Source organism: Spermophilus citellus, assembly GCF_964194105.1.
Source record: "Spermophilus citellus genome assembly, chromosome: 1".
NCBI classification, from domain to species: domain Eukaryota; kingdom Metazoa; phylum Chordata; class Mammalia; order Rodentia; family Sciuridae; genus Spermophilus; species Spermophilus citellus.
The window spans coordinates 67,592,241-67,612,366 of NC_138182.1; the positions used below are offsets into that span (position 1 = coordinate 67,592,241).

The 20,126-nt window shown below is 35.3% G+C and overlaps 1 protein-coding gene across 7 annotated transcripts in view; it reads right to left on the reverse strand.

Moving 5' to 3' along the window:
* KLF12 (KLF transcription factor 12) overlaps positions 1–20,126 on the reverse strand; it is a 467,218-nt gene that overhangs the window by 320,510 nt on the left and 126,582 nt on the right. For 6 of the 7 annotated variants that reach the window (XM_081301545.1, XM_081301544.1, XM_081301550.1 and 3 more), the window contains exon 2: positions 238–301. In XM_081301545.1, coding sequence (XP_081157671.1) covers positions 238–270 — 33 coding nt within the window. In that variant the 5' untranslated portion in view covers positions 271–301. Of the gene's footprint in view, positions 1–237; positions 302–20,126 lie in introns of those variants that run through there. The other variant, XM_081301549.1, reaches the window with a different exon arrangement.

Consider the following 20,126-nt stretch of genomic DNA (forward strand, 5'->3'; position numbering starts at 1 on the left):
TGAGATCTGAGAAAGAAAGACAGCTACACATGTACAAAAACAGATGGCTTCCTTACAAATGTCTATGTTTAAGGGGTTAAAAAGAAAAATTATATTTTACAGATAAATGTGTGTGTACAGTATTGACCTTTATCTCAGTCAGTCAAACAAGGAAATGCTCTCACGGAAATAACTGTCCAAATACAATGCTCAAAATAATACTATTTTCAATGCAATTATACAACTTGATTAACGGACCTTTATTGTTTTCCTCTTCATATGGATATTCATTCATCCATTTGTTTCTAGAGTCACATTGATCCTGCAAGAAATGCACAGAGGAAGATACGGTGAGAAGAAGTTCTAAAATTTGATACTATTCCTCTACACCAGAAAGAAAAAAAATACATTTAAATCCTAGTCACTTAAACTTGTGGTTATGGAATGACACATGAATACCAGAGTTGAGGGAGTGTTTCAGTTTTTTGTTTTTGTTTGTTTTTCTACAGTGGCAAAGTGGAGGGGGAAAAGGAAGCGAGGACTGAGAAGTGGCTCTGACAGAATGACAATATCTAGAGCACAAGGTGATAAAGTCCTAGATAAAGTCCAGGGAGGGAATAAAGAATAGGATGCAACAGAGAGAGAAGGCTGAGAAGAAAATGCCAGAACCTGGCTTATGTGTGAATTTACTACACGGAAGAGAATTCACACACACTCACGTTGGAGCACTTCACTCCATTACTCTTAGCAACTAGCAAATGTTTAAAAAACTGTTGATTTACTAAGGAAATGGTCCTTTTTCTCTTCACAATCAATATGGATGTGCAGAGTTAATAATGAATACATTTGGGTGGCTCCATATTGGCCAATATCCAGTAACTTTTTAAAAACCGTCTGAAGTTCACATACATCACTTCTTAAAAATTAAAGTAAATATTTACGTGGCTTATAAAAGGTCCCCAATCTCCAAGTCCACTTGGATTTCACCAAATGTCATTAAATATTACTGAGCTGGACTATTCTGATTACAACAAACCATTTGCCCCATTTGGACATATCTTACAAGTCCTCCTATTTACTTGCTCAGCATTATGTAACTTGCTTCAGAATTTCCATTTCATGAGGCAAATTTTCTTTGGCATTCAGTTGAGCTGGCTTATTAGGCACAGTTGCTTTTTTTTGGTTTGGAATTACACTCAAGAGGGGACACGCCTTGGAATTCTTCGCAGCACCTATTCAGTGCCAACGTCTGCGTACTGCAGCGAAAGGCCTGGTTTCCTGTGTATGTGTTTCCATACATCTGGACAGAACAAGGACTCACTGACTCAAAAGGCCTTAGGTGAAGTGCAGCAGAGTTCACATGTTCCATAGGCTCTGCTGTGAAGCAATCTGGACTTTCATTTTATTGGAGTTTTAAATCAACCTCTCCTACCCAATCCACCTCAAAAACCTATCCCCTAAGATGTACTGTAGCTTTTATTAGAAATGCTGCTTAAAAAGCAACACAGAATCTTAATATTACAGTGAATAGAAATCCCTTGTAACTGAATATAATTCTTCTATTCTACATTATGAAACCACAATAAGAGTTTCTTTTGAAATACTTCATTTAGGTACTCTGTTCTCAAAACACCTCTTGTCCCTTCTAGACTTAAATTGTCAAGGGTCAGAAACTGATCTAGCCCAATCAGTTCTGGCTCCTTAAGAAAATGTATGGGGTACTTCAAAAATGGCTTCCATTTTACTTTCTGGCTCATTGCATTTCAAAATGGGATTCTGTAAATATTTTTTCATATTTTAGTATGCAGCCAGCCCTACATATCCACAGGTTCTACAACCACTGATTCAACCAACCACAAATTCAACATATTCAAACAAACTGCACATGTACTAAATATGTACAGACTTTTTTTCTTGCCATTTTCCCCTAAACAATGCAGCATAACATATTTTCATGGTATTAGTGATTCTAAGTAATCTAGAGGTAACTTATTTAAACTACATAGGAGGATATGTGTAGGTTAGATGCAAACATTATGAAATCTTATTTTACATAAAACTCTTGGGCATTTTCAGATTTGGTATTCACAGGGGTTTCCTGAGACCAATCCCCTCTTGGAAACCAAGGAATAACTGGTACCATGATTATTTTCCCATGATTTTAAATGCATTAATGCTTTATCCAAAATTCTAAATACACTAGTGTAGAAACTGTAATTTCCATGTAAAATTGTATGATTTTTATTAACACTTAAATATCCATCCATGTAAATCTTGTATGAACCTAGTCTTGATGAATCCTTTGTACAACCAAAGAAGATGCCTTCAGACATACATGAATACTGATTAGGAGGGGGAACAGGCCAGGGAGGCTCACTATAGATCCCAGCCACCTCTCACTCGGCCAGATATCCTCACATCCCATGCCCCAGTACTTGACTGCACCAATGCATATTCTTACTGGGAGAAGATGTGTGGGCCACCACAGTGCCATTCTTGTCTTTCACAATACACAGCAGAGAGCCTAGCAAATTTTAGGAGACCAATAAATGTTGGAGAATGAATGAAAGTAATAATGAAAAAGAGAAGAAAGATCAGAGAAAACTCACTTTGACATTAATTATGAGAATATATTTTACCCAGGGAACTTAGGCTGTAATGATATAATCAGTATTTTTAGGTACAATCTTCAGGCTAAAACAAACAGTAGATTATGTTAACTATACATAGCACAATATCACACATTAGAGCATCACTATATTATAGCATTTTAGGCTTCAAAAAATATCCTAATGTGATCATATTTTCTGAACGAAGTTCTGAGAATTGAGAACATGAACTAGTTCAAGATCTCCTTGACAATGATGAAACTGATCAGAGGTATATTTTGTACCCAACATGACAAATTAGATTATGTCAGGGTCCTTATGAAATGGCTATTTTAGATCAAAGTCTTAGTGCATGGCCCTTCATGGTTTATTTTACCATATACCCTTGCAGTCATCTACAGTTTAAATATATATGTCTATGTGTGTTAAAGCTGGGGCTTATTTTTTATTTCCATCCAATTCGAATTCCCAAAAGAACATTCAAAACCCTCTCTTGCTCTTTCACCTCCATGCCATACTTGATAGTGGCACAAATGAAGGTAAGAAAATGAAGACAGTTTAAAAGTGAGACTAGGAATAGATCTCATCTCTATCATGTACTAGGTATGTGAGCCAAAATAAGCTGAACAGAACTGAGGCCAATATTCTTGTTCACAGAAGCAGGGATAGTCATAAGTGCTGCCTTGTCTCCTAGGCCTACCCCAATTGAAGTAGTGTCTACATGGCAATCTGCAAAATCTTAAGCACCAAACACATTAAGAATTGTCACTTTAATGGTTGAGGGACTGAACAGGGAAAGAAAAAAAAAATATTCCCTAAATGGAGTCCACATGATAGAACAGATGAAAACCTAATTTTATTCATGCTAAGGGGCCTTTGGGTTATATTCCAAATCCCTATTGAAACCAAACCATAATATAAAATACGAAAATATTACCTTTCCCATACCAGTTAATATTCTCGTCAATTTTCCAGCTAAATATACTTAGCTTTGCCAAAAAATTTTCTGAAGTCACCCAGTGAATCTTCCCAAGACACAGGCATTTTAAAGGCCAGTATCCTCACGAAAAATTTCATCATACATGGTTGTAGGTCTTGCTTTCCTGGCTTCAAATCACATTTAATTGTCCTTAGGTTAAGGAGAGCAAAGGATTAGTCTCTTATTTCAATATCAAAAACATGAGAAATAAAAAAAGGTCTAAAGTTGCCTTTTACAAAAAGATTTAAATTTGGTTGTAAACAAAACACTGCCACCTGGAGCCATGGGTAAATTCTCATGTTTTGGAGGAGAGTAGAATAATTTCACTTACACCCATTTCTCTATGGTAGTTAGTTACAAACCATAGAGAATGATTTTCTAAGTACTTCACTTTTTTTTCTTTCTTAAATTTTTTTACATATGATCACCCAACTTCCTTTAGAATTCAAAGACAGTACAGCAGAAATGACCTTGGCCATATGAAAGTGGACGCTATCCACTTTAAAATATAAGGAGTTACTTTGGAGTAATTACCTCAAGAGCACAAACAGTACATGAAGAATTTTACAGGACCAGATCACTTGCTCTTCATCACATCATAAATGATCTATTAGGTTCTCAACCTTTAAAGGTCAGTGTTTCATACATTTAAATACTTCAAGACCAAAAGTATACTTGTTGCCGGTTCCTCTAGAAGTCCCTTTATGTATCTTTAAATGGAGTTATAGAAACATGTTTTAGATGTGTTTATAGACATGTGACTATTCAAGATATTTCACTCTCTGCCCAAAGGTAATTTAGTTGTTCTATTTCAAGTAAATTGAATTCTGTTGCTGGTACAGAAATCCCATTTGGAATTCTCCCTTCTAGATTCAGGTTTACAAATCACTGCTTCATTAGTTGTGATCTTGTATTTTCCAGTACTGATACAAAGAAAAAAAAAAATCAGGTAATAGAGGTTAATATACAGGGCTGGGATTGTGGCTCAGAAGTAGAGCGCTTGCCTGACATGCATGAGGCACTGGGTTCAATCCTCAGCACCATATAAAATAAAAAATAAAGATATTGTCTCCACCTATAACTAAAAAAATATTTAATTTTTTAAAAGGGCTAATATCCAGAGTCAATTCAGTTACCACAGATTTCAAAGCAGATGAGACAGTTAGGCGGGCAGGCTTTGCACATACATGTCTGGGATATTATATAACAGGTCCAAGTTTGCCTTGCTTTGAGTATCAAGGTTTCTACCAAGTAAGTTGATTTTTTTTTTCTTCATTTAAAGCTATTTCTGTTTCATTTGTCTCAGAGAGTTATCTTGGGAACTAAAAATATTTGAAGGTTAATCTAAATATTTCTGGAAATAAATGCAAATCTAAGTGCTATGTTTTCACAGCTATTTTTACTTGAAATGAAGAGAAACTAAAGACACAAAGCAGAATGCTTGTTGCTAAGTGACAGGTGACCCTACTTTTGAACATGCACATCACATGTGGATTTCCACTAGACACGTGTCATTCTATATAGAGAAGCAAACTAATGTTCAGATTTTTTTAAAAATAGGCCATAGGTAATCAGCAAGTCCTGTTTATATGAATAGAGATGCCCCTCACAATAGGAAAAGATTGTATTTATTTCCAATAAATATAATAACTTCAATGCAGATGATTTCCTGGACATATTTTATAATGGCACAACTACTCTCTTACATTCCAACTCTTCCTCTAGACAAAAATCACACACACAAAATTCTATCCCCTCTCCTTTGGCTCACCAGGCAATCCAAGGGGCAACAGAGAAAACTTCTGGATTTCACATGAACAAATTAATGACAAGCGTCCTTCCATTTGCAAAAGGCCAAGTGTCACCAAGAGAAGGTCCAAGTACGAAAGCCAGACAAAATGAACATCAACTGTAACACTTCCACATACCCCGGTCTCCTTATTTGTTAAACTGGCACCATAAGCCTTCCCCTTTTTTTTTCCAAGTTAGGAATACTGAAAAATAATGTCTCTAATGTGTCCAAGGGCTATTTGGCCCATAAGAGGGCCAATAAATGTCAGTCCCATCCCTACTTCCTACTTTTAAAATCAAGTACACAAACACCTCTTTCCACTTAAACTTTCCGGAGAACTATATCCTATCTTGAGACTTAAGTTCCACTTTCGAAAATGATGTTCAACCAGGATTGTGTGTTTCTCAAAGGAAGATGATACAGAAGAAATAGAGTACAATCTCATAGTACATTGTTTATAATTCATCCATTAAGAGAATTTAATGGTGCAACAGCTAACAGAATTAGGAGAAAGGGAATTCAAAGGTCATTAATAACCTATATTCAATAATAATCTCCTTGGAATTCCAACTACAAATCAATCAATTGAAATTCTTTTATTTTCCTATTTCCAGTTTTATGGTTTCAAAAATATATATACTTTCATCTAGGAATTCTTCACTATTAGAAAATCTGATTTAAAAAAAATTAAGAATTAAGGTCCTTCTTGGAGTAAGGTATGCCTGAAATCTTGAGCAGCCCATTAAGGACAGAGTTGGGTGAATAAACAGCCCAATTTCAAGAGGAGGAGGTAAAGCCAAAGCCCAATGACATGGAAATTACTCTTTTAATCTGTTTTCAGCTTCCATCCCATTTCAACCACATCATTCTACACACCCAGAGAACAAATAAACCTTTAAAAGAAAGTAACCATAGCAAATGAATTAAGCATTTCTTTTACATATATTGTGCTCAGTGTAACAGTTTGAAAAGTAATTTATGCTCTGCTTATAGTCAAGTATAACTGCCATTTTATTGGGATTGCATAGTCAAAAATCTGATTAGTACTGCAAAGGATTGACAAGATGATTACATTTGCTTTTGTGTGTCTAATTCACGTGCCTTAATTTGTAACAAAATATAAGCATGTGCCATTTGTGTTTGCACGTAAGCCTGTGAGTACCACGTTTCACTACCTGCTGCCAAAAGGGCTGGCCACACACAAGTTTGCACTGCCAGATGAAGAACAATGACGTGCTACTTTTAACCCTATGTATCAGGATGTGTTTTAAACTATCAAGCTAAAGATGTTAAAATCTTGGGGTTTTTAAAAGGCTAGTGGGAGGGAGGGAAGAATAGAGTACCCCGTATGACTTCTCACCAGTTCACTTCCTGACACTATACACAAGTGAACCATGGTTTTAAGATCTATGCATTATTTTTGCCAACCTTTTACCTTCAGCCTGTGTATGTCTTTTCCTATCATATGAGTCTCCTGAAGGCAGCATATTGTTGGATTTGTTTTGTTGATCCAGGTTACTAGCCTATGTCTCTTGATTGGTGAGTTTAGGCCATTAACATTTAAGGTTACAATTGAGATATGATTTGTACTTCCAGTCATGCTTCTTTATTTATTTATTTTAGTTTGGCTAATTTTACTTTTTGGTTATTTTCCTCCCCCTTTACTGAGATACCTCCTGCTATTAGTTTTGGGCACTATTTTTCAATTCCTCTTCTTGTAGTGTTTTGTTCAAAATGCTTTGCAGAGCTGGTTTTCTTGCTGCAAATTCTTTCAGCTTTTGTTTATCGTGAAAGATTTTAATTTCATTGTCAAATTTGAAGCTCAATTTTGCTGGATACAGTATTCTTGGTTGGAATCCATTATTTTTCAGCGTTTGAAATACATTGTTCCAGGATCTTCTCGCTTTCAAAGTCTATGATGAGAAATCGGTCATTAACCTAATTGGTTTACCCCTGAATGTAATCTGCCTCTTTTCTCTCGTAGCTTTTAGTATTCTCTCCTTGTTCTGTACGTTGGCTATCTTCATAATTATATGTCTTGGAGTTGGTCTATTATGGTTTTGAATGTTTGGGGTCCTGTAGGCTTCCAGGATTTGGCAATCCATTCCATCTTTCATCTCTGGGAAGTTTTCTAGAATTATTTCATTTAATATGCTGTCCTTTCCTTTGGTTTGAATCTCTGTGCCTTCTTCTATCCCTATGACTCTCAGATTTGGTTTTTTTATGACATCCCATATCTCTTGAATAGATTGCTCGTGGGATTTAGCATCTTTTCTGTGTTGACTATATTCTTTTCAAGTTGATAAACCTTGTCTTCATTATCTGATGTTCTGACTTCTACTTGATCAAGTCTATTTGTAATATTCTCGTTTGAGTTTTTAATTTGGTTTATAGTTTCCTGCAATTCTAGGATTATTATTTGATTTTTTTTTAAGATCTCTATCTCCTGGTAGAGCTCGTTCTTTGCCATTTGAATTTGTTTGTTTAATTCATTATCAAAATATACTTTTATTTCTTAGACTTGCTGTCTCATGTCTTCTCTAATATTCCTTTCCATTCGAGTTAGGTAAGCCTTGAGTTCTTTCCCTATCCCTGTTTCTGATGTTTCTATGTCCTCCTGTAGAATTGAGTTGTCTTGCATTGTTTGTAATCCTTTTCTCCCTTGTTTTCTCATGTTGTCCACGTTACTTTCCAGCTCTATTCCCTCTAAAATCTGGAACAAGACAGGGATGCCCTCTATCACCACTTCTATTCAATTTAGTTCTCAAAGTACTAGCCAGAGCAATTAGACAGACAAAAGAAATTAAAGGCATAAAAATAGGAAAAGAAGAAATTAAATTATCGCTATTTGTGGATGACATGATAATATACTTAACAGACCCAAAAGAGTCTACAAAGAAGCTGCTAGAGTTAATAAATGAATTCAGCAAAGTGGCAGGTTATAAAATCAACACGCATAAATCAAAGGCATTCCTCTATATCAGCAACAAAACCTCTGAAATGGAAATAAGGAAAACCACTCCATTCACAATATCCTCAAAGAAAATAAGATACTTGGGAATCAACCTAACAAAAGAGGTGAAAGATTTATACAATGAAAACTACAGAACCCTAAAGAGAGAGAGAGAAGAAGATCTCAGAAGATGGAAAAATGTACCCTGTTCATGGATAGGCAGAACTAACATCATCAAAATGGCGATGTTATCCAAAGTTCTCTACAGGTTTAGTGCGATGCCAATCAAAATCCCAATGGCATTTCTTGTAGAAATAGATAAAGCAATCATGAAATTCATATGGAAAAACAAAAGACCCAGAATAGCAAAAGCAATTCTAAGCAGGAAGTGTGAATCTGGAGGAATAGCGATACCAGAGGTCAAACTGTACTACAAAGCAATAGTAACAAAAACAGCATGGTACTGGTACCAAAACAGGCAGGTGGACCAATGGTACAGAATAGAGGACACAGAGACTAATCCACAAAGTTACAACTATCTTATATTTGATAAAGGGGCTAAAAGCATGCAATGCAGGAAGGATAGCATCTTCAACAAATGGTGCTGGGAAAATTGGAAATCCATATGCAACAAAATGAAATTGAATCCCTTTCTCTCGCCATCCACAAAAATTAACTCAAAATGGATCAGGGAGCTAGAGATCAAATCAGACACACTGCGTCTGATAGAAGAAAAAGTTGGCTACGATCTACATATTGTGGGGTCGGGCTCCAAATTCCTTAATAGGACACCCATAGCCCAAGAGTTAATAACAAGAATAAACAAATGGGACTTACTTAAACTAAAAAGTGTTTTCTCAGCAAAAGAAACAATAAAAGAGGTAAATAGAGAGCCTACATCCTGGGAACAAATTTTTACCCCCCACACCTCAGATAGAGCCCTAATATCCAGAATGTACAAAGACCTCAAAAAATTAAACAATAAGATAACAAATAACCCAATCAACAAATGGGCCAAGGACCTGAACAGACATTTCTCAGAGGAGGACATACAATCAATCAACAAGTACAGGAAAAAATGCTCACCATCTCTAGCAACCAGAGAAATGCAAATCAAAACCACCCTAAGATACCATCTCACTCCAGTAAGATTGGCAGCCATTATGAAGTCAAACAACAATAAGTGTTGGCGGGGATGTGGGGAAAAGGGTACACTTGTACACTGCTGGTGGGGCTGCAAAATGGTGAGGCCAATTTGGAAAGCAGTATGGAGATTCCTGGGAAAGCTGGGAATGGATCCACCATTTGACCCAGCTATCGCACTTCTCGGACTATTCCCTGAGGACCTTAAAAGAGCGCACTATAGGGATACGGCTGCATCAATGATTATAGTGGCACAATTCACAATAGCTAGACTTTGGAATCAACCTAGATGCCCTTCAATAGATGAATGTATTAAAAAACTGTGGCATTTATACACAATGGAGTATTACGCAGCACTAAAAAATGACAAAATCATGGATTTTTCAGGGAATGGATGGCATTAGAGCAGATTATGCTAAGCGAAGCTAGCCAAGCCCTAAAAAACAAATGCCAAATGTCTGCTTTGATATAAAGAGAACAACTAAGAACAGAACAGGAAGGAAGAGCATGAGGAAAAGACTACAGTAAACAAAGACGAATGGGGGGAGAGAAACGGAGAGAGAAGGGAAAGCATATGGAAATGGTAGGAGACCTTCAATGATACATAAAATTATAAGAGGTTATGAGGGGCAAGGAGGAGGGAAAAAAAGTGAGAGAATTGAACAACAGCAGGGGAGGTAGAGAGGGAAGAGGGAAGAGGGGAGGGGAGGGGAGGGGAGGGGAGGGGAGGGGAGGGGGGATAGTAGGGGATAGGAAAGGTAGCAGAATACAACAGTCACTAATATGGCATTATGTAAAAATGTGAATATGTAACAGATGTGATTCTGCAATCTGTATTTGGGGTGAAAATGGGAGTTCAAAACACAATTTGAGTCAAATGTATGAAAGATGATATATCATGAGCTATGTAATGCTTTAAATAATCAATAAAAAATAAAAATTTCCATGAAAAAAAAGATCTATGCATTAAAAAAGCAAACTTAAATTTTGAAACCAAATGAAAATCAATCAAACATATACTTGGTATCAATAAAAAATGCTTAGTCGGCACAACCGAAGAATTTCTCTACTACTTTGCTTCAGTGGGTTGCATAGCCAGATAAATTAAAGAATAAATAGCTTAAAGTTTTATACACTAAAAATCTGTGACATATTGAAGAAAAATAAGTCACCTTATTCCGTATGCAATATACTTACTTGGCTTTTCTATTAATTGTTACCTTGTATGCTTATCTGCCAATGCTAAGCAAGATAAATCCATTCAAATGCATAGTAAACAGTTTACTCAGGGAATAAATTTATTTTCTAGTCCATCACAACAATAGCTGATTAAAATATGTTGTTCTTATTCACTTTTGAATTAATTCACATGAAATACAACAAATATTTATTAAATTGTGGGGAAAACATTCCATCAAACTGTAAAACCTGAGTAGAAAAACAAATGGCACATGCTTAATTATGGCTGACATTTAAATGAAATTTGCATTCCCAAAATATTGAGCAATAATCAGAAAATATCAGACAAAGTATTTTTAGGATACTTGCATATTCAATACCTTCACACCTCTGAACCCAAGAAATGTGGGTTTTATAATATAATTTGAAAGAGGGATCAAAGAATTGAATAATTTGTTTTACTGACATTTTGACATAGTGATTCAGAAACATGAGGAATTATTTCATTTTTGTAATGTCTATCTTATGCGTTGCCGAGTGCCTTGCTGAGCAAGTTTTAAATACCTGAACTCATCACTCTAGCATGTAGATTTAGACATCATATTCTTCATCCTACATATCTCATAATCCACACACTAAAGCTAGCTACCAAAATAATCAATTAGCATTTCCCAATGATGAGCAAGTTAATAGGCTATCAAATAGGTTGCATAACCATATGTTTCTCTCATAACTAAATACCAGAAAAATCAAAATAATATTTGTTGAGAATGAAAAATTTTAGGGTGATTCTTATTTGTAAGAACCAAAAAAGATCCCTTTGAAAACTGAATACTAAAATTTCAGAGAACCAACACAAATATACTCCAGCAACTGATCTCAAGTGATATCATGGACTTATAAGTGATATATGTTAGAAGGTAAATATATTCTGTTCATTTACCTATGAATCACCTACATGGTGGGAATGAAGGATATGAAGAATAATATGGCACAGCACCTGATTTAAAATAGCTTACACTCAACAAAATGCATCAAGTATAAATAAGCAAAGTAATTATAACATTAACAATTCTTTGAATGATACCACATATTTAAACATTGACTAGGTGCTTTTAAATACATTAACTAGTTAAATCATGTATAAAACAGCTATTCCAGTTCATAAGATATGACATCCACATTTTACAATGAAAACAACTGTTATTCAAGCCAATATTCTTCCACCCACATCAAGATGCCCTCCTTAAGAACAAACCAGGAAGTCTGGTGAAAGAACAGATTGGAGGTTGAGGAAAAGACAAAGTTCATTCTACAAAAATGGGGGACAAAAAACATTTCAGGTAAAGAAGGCAAGTTGGGGGTGAATACATTTAAGTCTGATTTTGAGAACAAGCATACATGTGGGTAGATATGTATATTGCACAGAGAATACATTTGAATATGCACACACATATGCAAAAATGTCCTATGAATCAACATTGTTACATTCATCAGCCTATCCCACTGACAGAGGGACTATAATATAAAAAGGAAGATTTGTGTCAAGTGAGTAAGAAACAATCCTGAAAGTCTAACCTCTACTGCCTGAGGTGTACAGTTGTCTTACATAAAGGGATTTAGAGTACATACGCGAAATCAGGAACACTGATACGATTTTTTTAATTCTATGAAAAGTTACATAAGAACTGTTTTCATGAATTGTATGCCATATGATTCTTGGTATTTCTAACACCTCTGATCAAACATTACAGAGACAAATATGAATCAATAAAAAAAAGCCCATGGATAACACATGTGTAAATGTATATACATACAGCCAAGTGCTGGAGGAAAACTGACCAAGGAGAAAATCCTGAAGAGTATGCATGTTAGAAAAGTAAGTTTATCATTAAAAACAATAATTTTAAAAATGACTGAAAAATAATAGTGTGGCACCAAGGCCTGTCAAAAGCGTTTTGAAATAATAATCTCAAAGCAAATATTGCATAACTGTTTTCCATAATGACTGTACTAATCCACACTCCCACAAACAGTGATTATGAGTTCCCCTTTTTCCACCAATTGCAGCAACATGAATGAAACTGGATAAGCTGAATAAGATAAGTCAGTCAGGCACAGAACCACAGATTCTGCATATTCTCACTCATTTGTGGAAGCTAAAAAAGTTGATCTCCTGGGTCCCCCAGGAGTTCATGTGTTGGGAGGCAGTGGAACCTTGAAGAGAAGGGACCCAACACAAGGAGTCTGGGTCACTGGGTCCCTACCCTGGGAATCGATGAATATTGCCTAAGGAAATACACTTTGTTCTCTTGAAAGAAGATGTTATAAAAGAGCAAGACTGGTCCATTCTTACTCTCTCTGGTGTCCTGTCTTGCCACATGATCTCTGTCACACAGACTCCCACCATGATGCTATTCACCATGACAGAGCCAACAGGGCCCTCAGCAGAGATGAGCAGATATCAGTGTTTTGCAAGCTAAATAAATCCTTTTTGTTATTTTTATTGGTTCTTTTTTGTTGCACATGACAGTAGAATCAACACTGATATAATTATAAAAACTTGGAATGTACCTTTCCCTCCCCTTCCCTCTATTGATTTTTCTGCCATTTTCCCATTGTAATATTTAAATTAATTTATAGTGGGTGTACATGACGGTGAGATTCACTGTGGTGTACTCATATATGTACACAGGAAAGTTGTGTCAGATTCATTCTGCTGTCTTCCCTTTTCCCATCCCCCACCCTTCCTTCATTCCCCTTTGTCTGCTCCACTGAATTTCTACCTCTCCCCACTATTGTGGGTTAGCATCCACATACAGAGAAAACATTCAACCTTGGGGCTTGGGGATTGGCTTATTTCATTTAGCATGACAATCTCCATATCCATCCATTTATCAGCAAGTGTCATAGTCATTCTTCTTAATGTCTGAATAATACTCCATTTCTTTACCCATTCATCTGGTAAAGGGCACCTAGGTTGGTTCCACAGTTTAGCTATTGTGAGTTGACATGCTATAAATATTGATTTGGCTAGGTGACTGAAGTATGCCGATTTTAAGTCCTTTTTAAGATGTGGTACAATCAGGTCAAATGATGGTTCCATTCCTAGTTTTTTGAGGAATTACCAAACAACTTTCCATAGTGGTTGCACCAATTTGCAGTCCTACCAGCAATGTATGAGTGTACCCTTTTCCCCACATCCTCTCCAACACTGTTACTTATGTTCTTGATTGCTGCCATTCTGACTGGAATGAGATGGAATCTCAGTGTGATTTTAATTTGCATTTCTCTAATTGCTAGAGATGTTGAACTTTTTTCTTGTTTGTTGTCCATTCATCTCTCTTCATCTGTTAAGTGCCTGTTCAGTTCCTTTGCCCATTTAGTTTCGTGTGTGTGTGTGTGTGTGTGTGTGTGTGTGTGTGTGTGAAGTTTGAGTTCTTCATATATCCTGGAGATTAATGCTCTGAGGTGCAGGGGGCAAAGATTTTCTCCCATTCTGTAGGCTCTCTCTTCATGTTCTTGATTGTTTCCTTTGCTATGAAGAAACTTTTTCATTCGAAACCATCACATTTATTAATTCTTGATTTTACTTCTTGCCCTTTAGGAGTCTTGCTGAGGAAGCCGGGTCCTGAGCCGATATTTTGGATTGTTGGGCCTACATTTTGTATAGCAGGTGCCAGATTTCTGGTCTAATTCCTAGGTATTTGATACACTTTGAGTTTTCTGCAGGATGAGAGACAGGGGTTCAATTTCGTTCTACTACAGATGGATTTCCAGTTTTCCCAGCACCATTTGTTAAAGAGGCTATATTTTCTCTAATGTATGTTTTTTTCTTTACAACTAGCCAGCCTTAGTTATTTAGTTAAAGCTACAGAAGATAGACTAAACAGTTCTCAGAACATACAAATGAAAAACATTCAAGAAGATAGAAATGATACTTGTTCTGACCTGGTCACTACAAATTCTGTACATGTTTTGAATTATCATATGTAAAAATACTGTGTCAATTTAAAAATATTGCATGATTGCAGGATTAGAAATCTATTTAGAGAAATAGATGAAAATACTAAAATTAAGATTCAGCTCATATGCAAATATATATAGTATGCCTAATTTTCAAGAAATATTCACGAGTGAAATAATCAAATCATTGTGGGCAAGCAGATTAAGTGCTCACATGTATTTCCCCCAAAAGTAAGGGTAATTTGTTTTTACATTTTACACACTGTGTCATTCAAAAACCACCATCCTTCCTGTAATCCCAGCAGCTTGGAAGACTGAGGCAAGAGGATCGCAAGTTCAAAGCCAGCCTCAGCAACTTAGCAAGGACCTAAGCAACTCAGTGAGACCCTGTCTCTAAATAAAATACAAAAAAAGGCTGGGGATGTGGCTCAGTGGTTAAGCACCCTGGGTTCAATCCCTGTAACAAAACAAAAACAAACAGGCTTTAAAAGAAAAGAATCATTTAAATTCTTAAACTTTATTCTTGAAAATGGGTAAATAAATCTTGGAAGATACAAGGAAGTAAAGCTGCTTGACAAAGACCCGAATTCAAATCATTCACTGCATAGATGGTGAAAGTGGTAGAATTACAGTGATCCTGGATTCAGTAAATACTTTAAAACAAATTTACCAGGGGCCAGCACTCCTCCAGAGACTCTGCCACATATTAACTTGTGCTATTCCTTACAACCTCATAAGGAAGGTGGGATTATTTTTCTCAATTTACAGAAGTGGAAACACAGACAATAATTTGCCTAATAAACAGCAAATTCAGGATTTTAAAAAGTACCAGCTGAGATTTGGTCTCATGATCTTAATTACTATTCTATAACGATTCTGATAAATAAACATGGGAAAACCTGCTCATGCAAAGTACAATGGTGAGGCGCCTTTATTTGTACAAAATATTGATAAAGCAAGCCAATTTCAGCAATATGGCATTAAAATAATGAGATTAAAACAGGTATCTCTGAACTAAAGGCGTAATCTCAGACACTTTCCCAACAAAGAGAAAATAATATTCCAAATCTTATATCATCTGAAATCTTGCCAATATTACTATGAGGCAAGTTTTAAAAGCTTCTTCCCTAATTAGAAATTAATACTTTCCTTCAATAACTGTTTATTTTTACAGAGTTTCTAAGAATTTCGATTTGTGTACAATCTCCTTCAGGAAACCTGAGATTCATTCATTTAAACTCCTTTTTCTCTTGCTTCAGTAGTGAATCCAAACATGCACAGACACAAATTTCAATTTTTCATACCACAAATAAACTTCACTCTTATAGAATAGTCAATTTCAAAATACATTTAAAAGGAGCCTTTCTGACCTGTACTTAAGTCTCTTATCCCAAACCACTAATTAAAGTATGAAATTTCAAAAGAAAAATGACTTATCCAGGAGGAATAAGAAAGAGAAAGAAAGGGGATGGACCAAATTATATTGCTATATTATGTCCATATACAAATATGTAACAATGAATCCCCTTGTTGTATATGATTTTAATATACCAATACAAGAAAATGATTTACCATTTTTTTGTTAAGTGTTTCCCTCAGGTCTGAGTGTTTAAATCCAACTAAATGACATTAGATTATTTTCTGATTCTGAAGGTAGTGATACAAACATAATATTTAACAATCTCAATAAATTAACAAAATAATAAGAGTCTGCATCTCCTAAAGACAGCTAGGCAGGAAAAGAATTCATGCTTTCTAATAAATAAATTCCCAAAATGGCATAAAGATTTAATAAATTAATAAAGAAATATAACTACTATAAAACCCCTAATCATATGTACTTGTTAATTTTCTCACATATATCTAAAGATGAAAAAGACCTAATATAGCATTTAGAAGGCTGGCTGTGATGTGCTTTACTCTGGAAAAGCACTGATCAATCTGGGGACAGTACATCCCAGGTATGTGATTTATCATAAAACTCTGTCTCTTCAAAGAGCCAGAACAAATGCATTTCAGTTCAGGAGAAACAAGTAGATGACAACTAGCTAGTTCTCAGGAACAGAGCCAAGAAGTGCACACACAAATCTGTCATTCACCTTTAATGTAGAAATAGCATCCAATCAGACTCTACTGGACACAAGTGCCACATGAGAGCAAGGAAAATACTATCTGGAGGTCTTTTTAGATCGTGATTTTTGTCCAAAACAGACTCATTTGCTTCACCACAGAGGATTGCTGGTTGTTAACTTCCATAAGAGTATCTTTTATTTTTACTCTTAAGCTTCGAAACTCCAAAGTGCTTCAACTTTCAGGATCATAAAACACATTGTGATATACAGTCCTACCCCAGCTACTTTATTTATATATATATATATATATATATATATAAAAATTTATATATATATATATCTACAACATATATATATATATATATATATATATATATATATGTTGTAGATGGACACAATATCTTTATTTGTTCATTTTTATGTGATGCCAGGGATCGAACCCAGTGCCTCATGCATACTAGGCAAGAGCTCTACCACTGAACCACAACCCTTTCCCCCCCAGCTAACTCTTCTTAAAGGACTCTTATTTGGCTCAGGGCCTTTACCTTTCCTCACCATATCTGGGTTCCAACATAGAAATTTTTCTCCTGCCTTAAAAAGTTCAGAAAATCCACTACATTGCTATTAACTTTAGGCTAGTTCTACGTACACACAGTGACAGGACAATTTCTGTTGTTCCCCAGATGTTTGATCACAGCTCATATTAAATCTGCTTTCATCCCCTCCACCCCCAAGTGGTCTCTGATCATTAATATACATTTGACACAGAGGACAGGAACCAGGAAAACTCTCTGAATGACTTATCCGCATTCTCTATGACCATTACCATCAGGTATCTTTTTACCCACCCTCCAAAGAGGTGTGTTCCAAGATGCTCTATAATTTTAAGGTACACTTTGTTAGTGTCTGATGTCCTTGGAAGTTCAACTACAAGAGCTGCAGCTGTTGACTTCCATGGATAACTCCTAAGTGAACACATTTAGGACAAGTTAGTTTCCCACCTACATCATACTCCACTTCTTTCCCACATATGTATCATTGAATAACCCAATACACATTTATCTTATCATTTGTCTGGAATTGTGATAGACATGAGTGTTTACAGCCATGATTGCCCTCCTACAAATGACTACTACCTAGTAAAGAGAAAGGGCCACTTCCAAGAACCCAAAACTGAAGTTATTGTTTTTTTCCTTTAAAAAAAAAATCCTTCTTCTAGGTTACTATTTCAGTCTGTGAAGCCATCAACATCCATTCACTACAACATTATCCCTAAATTTTAACTTCCACTTTTACCAACATATAACAAAAATTCTGGTATTTGTTTATTCTTTCCAAAAACACTTCAGATCTATTTCTAAATTTTCCCTCAACTTTTCATTTCATGTCAGCCATTTAGCAAGTCTGGATTCCTATTAATCTATCTTGCCTCTAGTTTCTGCTCTTTCCAATGTATATGATAAATGAGGTTATTATATTTAACATTTTTTCATGTGATCTCAATCATAAAAAGTGATCATTTCTTTCAAATTAATTTCAATGTATTCTGACTTTATGGTAGTTTTGTGGATATTTCCTCTTCTTCCACTAAGAAAAGTTTCATCTATGCTCAACAGATTCCCAGTGCCCCATTATCATATCTCACAGAGCCACAAGAAAGGCACTGAGTCAAAGCAATACAATGTCATTATCTAAAAACAACAACAGAACTTAGAAGAGAATAGCCTTTAAAACCCCACTATGAGGGGCTGGGGTTGTGGTTCAGTGGTAGAACTCTTGCCTAGCATGTGTGAGGCAATGAGTTTGATTCTCAGCATGACATATAAATAAGTAAATAAAATAAAGGTTCATCAGCTACTAATAAAAGTATTTTAAAAAACACTATTAGCGTCATTGACAGATGTCCCTAATGAAATCAGAAAAACACAGAATTTTTTGTTATCAAACCCCAATTCAGCTTACGCTAGAGGTCTAGCCAATGTTACAAACCATAAAAAAAAAATCAAGGCTATTAAAAAATAAAACTTTCACTCATGGAAAACATCATGTAGTCAAAAATATGAAGACTCCCACCACATTAACACATGAATTTAGTGAGGTCACTAAATAAAAAGTAAATATACCAAAAGCAAATTTAAAAGCAAAAAAAATGTATAATGTTAAAAATTAAATATCTAAAAATGAATGCAATCAAAGATGTTAAAAACATTTACAATGAAAAAATAAAACATTTGAGAGAAATGATAGTAGTTCTGGAATAACTGCAAATATAAAACATGTTCATGGGTGGGAAAGCTCACTATGAAAATGTAAATTCTCCTCGAACTAATCTTCAGATTCAATACAAATCCAGTAAGAACTCCTAGGGGTGTATGTGTGTAGTAGACAAATGATTCTAGATTTATTTTTTTTGGAAAAAACAGGATTTTTCATAGATTCATTAAAGGCAAAGATTCATAACATAGAATACCAAAAGCACTAACAAATAATAGCTAATAAAATGAACAAAACTCAAAAATCAAAGAAGGAGGGGAATAAGGATTGTAATGCATTCCACTGTTGTCGTTTACAAAAAAATAAAATAAAATAAAATAAAATAAAATAAATTTAAAAAAAAAAAAGGAGAGGAGCTGGGGAAATAGCTCAGTGGTAAAGCACATGCATAGCATTTGCAAAGCCCTGGGTTCAATCCCAAGCACCACACACACAAAAAGTTTTCACGCATTCATACAATAATCACTAGAAAGAGAACATATAAGAATATCATAATTATATCATGAGCTATGTAATGCTTTAAATAATCAATTAAAAAAAAGAATATCATAATGATACTATATGCAACCACTTAAGCACTATAAATAAACCAAATGCTCAATAAAAGCAGAATGGCTGAGTTATAGCATATTCAAATAATGAGTGCTACACAGCACTGCAAAGTACTGAACTATGCTACATAAGGAAACATGGATAAAACTCATAAACTCCATAAGAAATGAAATTAAACCAGTTACAAGACTTCACACAGTATGATTCCATTTATACAGATTCAAACAGACAAAACTAACAGATGGTGGTGACAAAAGTCAACATTGTGGTTACATTTGGAAAGGGTAAAAGTAGAATGGAATATAAGGAGAATTTGTAGAATGGGAATGTTTAAATTCTTTATCTGGATGGTAGTTTCATGGTTGTGTTACACTGAAAATTTCCTGAGGCTCATGTTTATGATTTATGTCAGTTTGCATGTTTTATTTCATAAAAAAGAAACTATCCTATAAGAAAATTTGATTGGACCAATTCATAATTTTATGATAGATTGATGGCCAGTGTGCATGAGTCACTCCAGAGTTAGCTCTTAGCTGGGGGACCAATCAATTAACAAGAAGGGGCTACATGAGCCACTCTTGGTAATAGGAGGGCAAGATTCTTGAAACACATCTAGTACCCCAGCTCT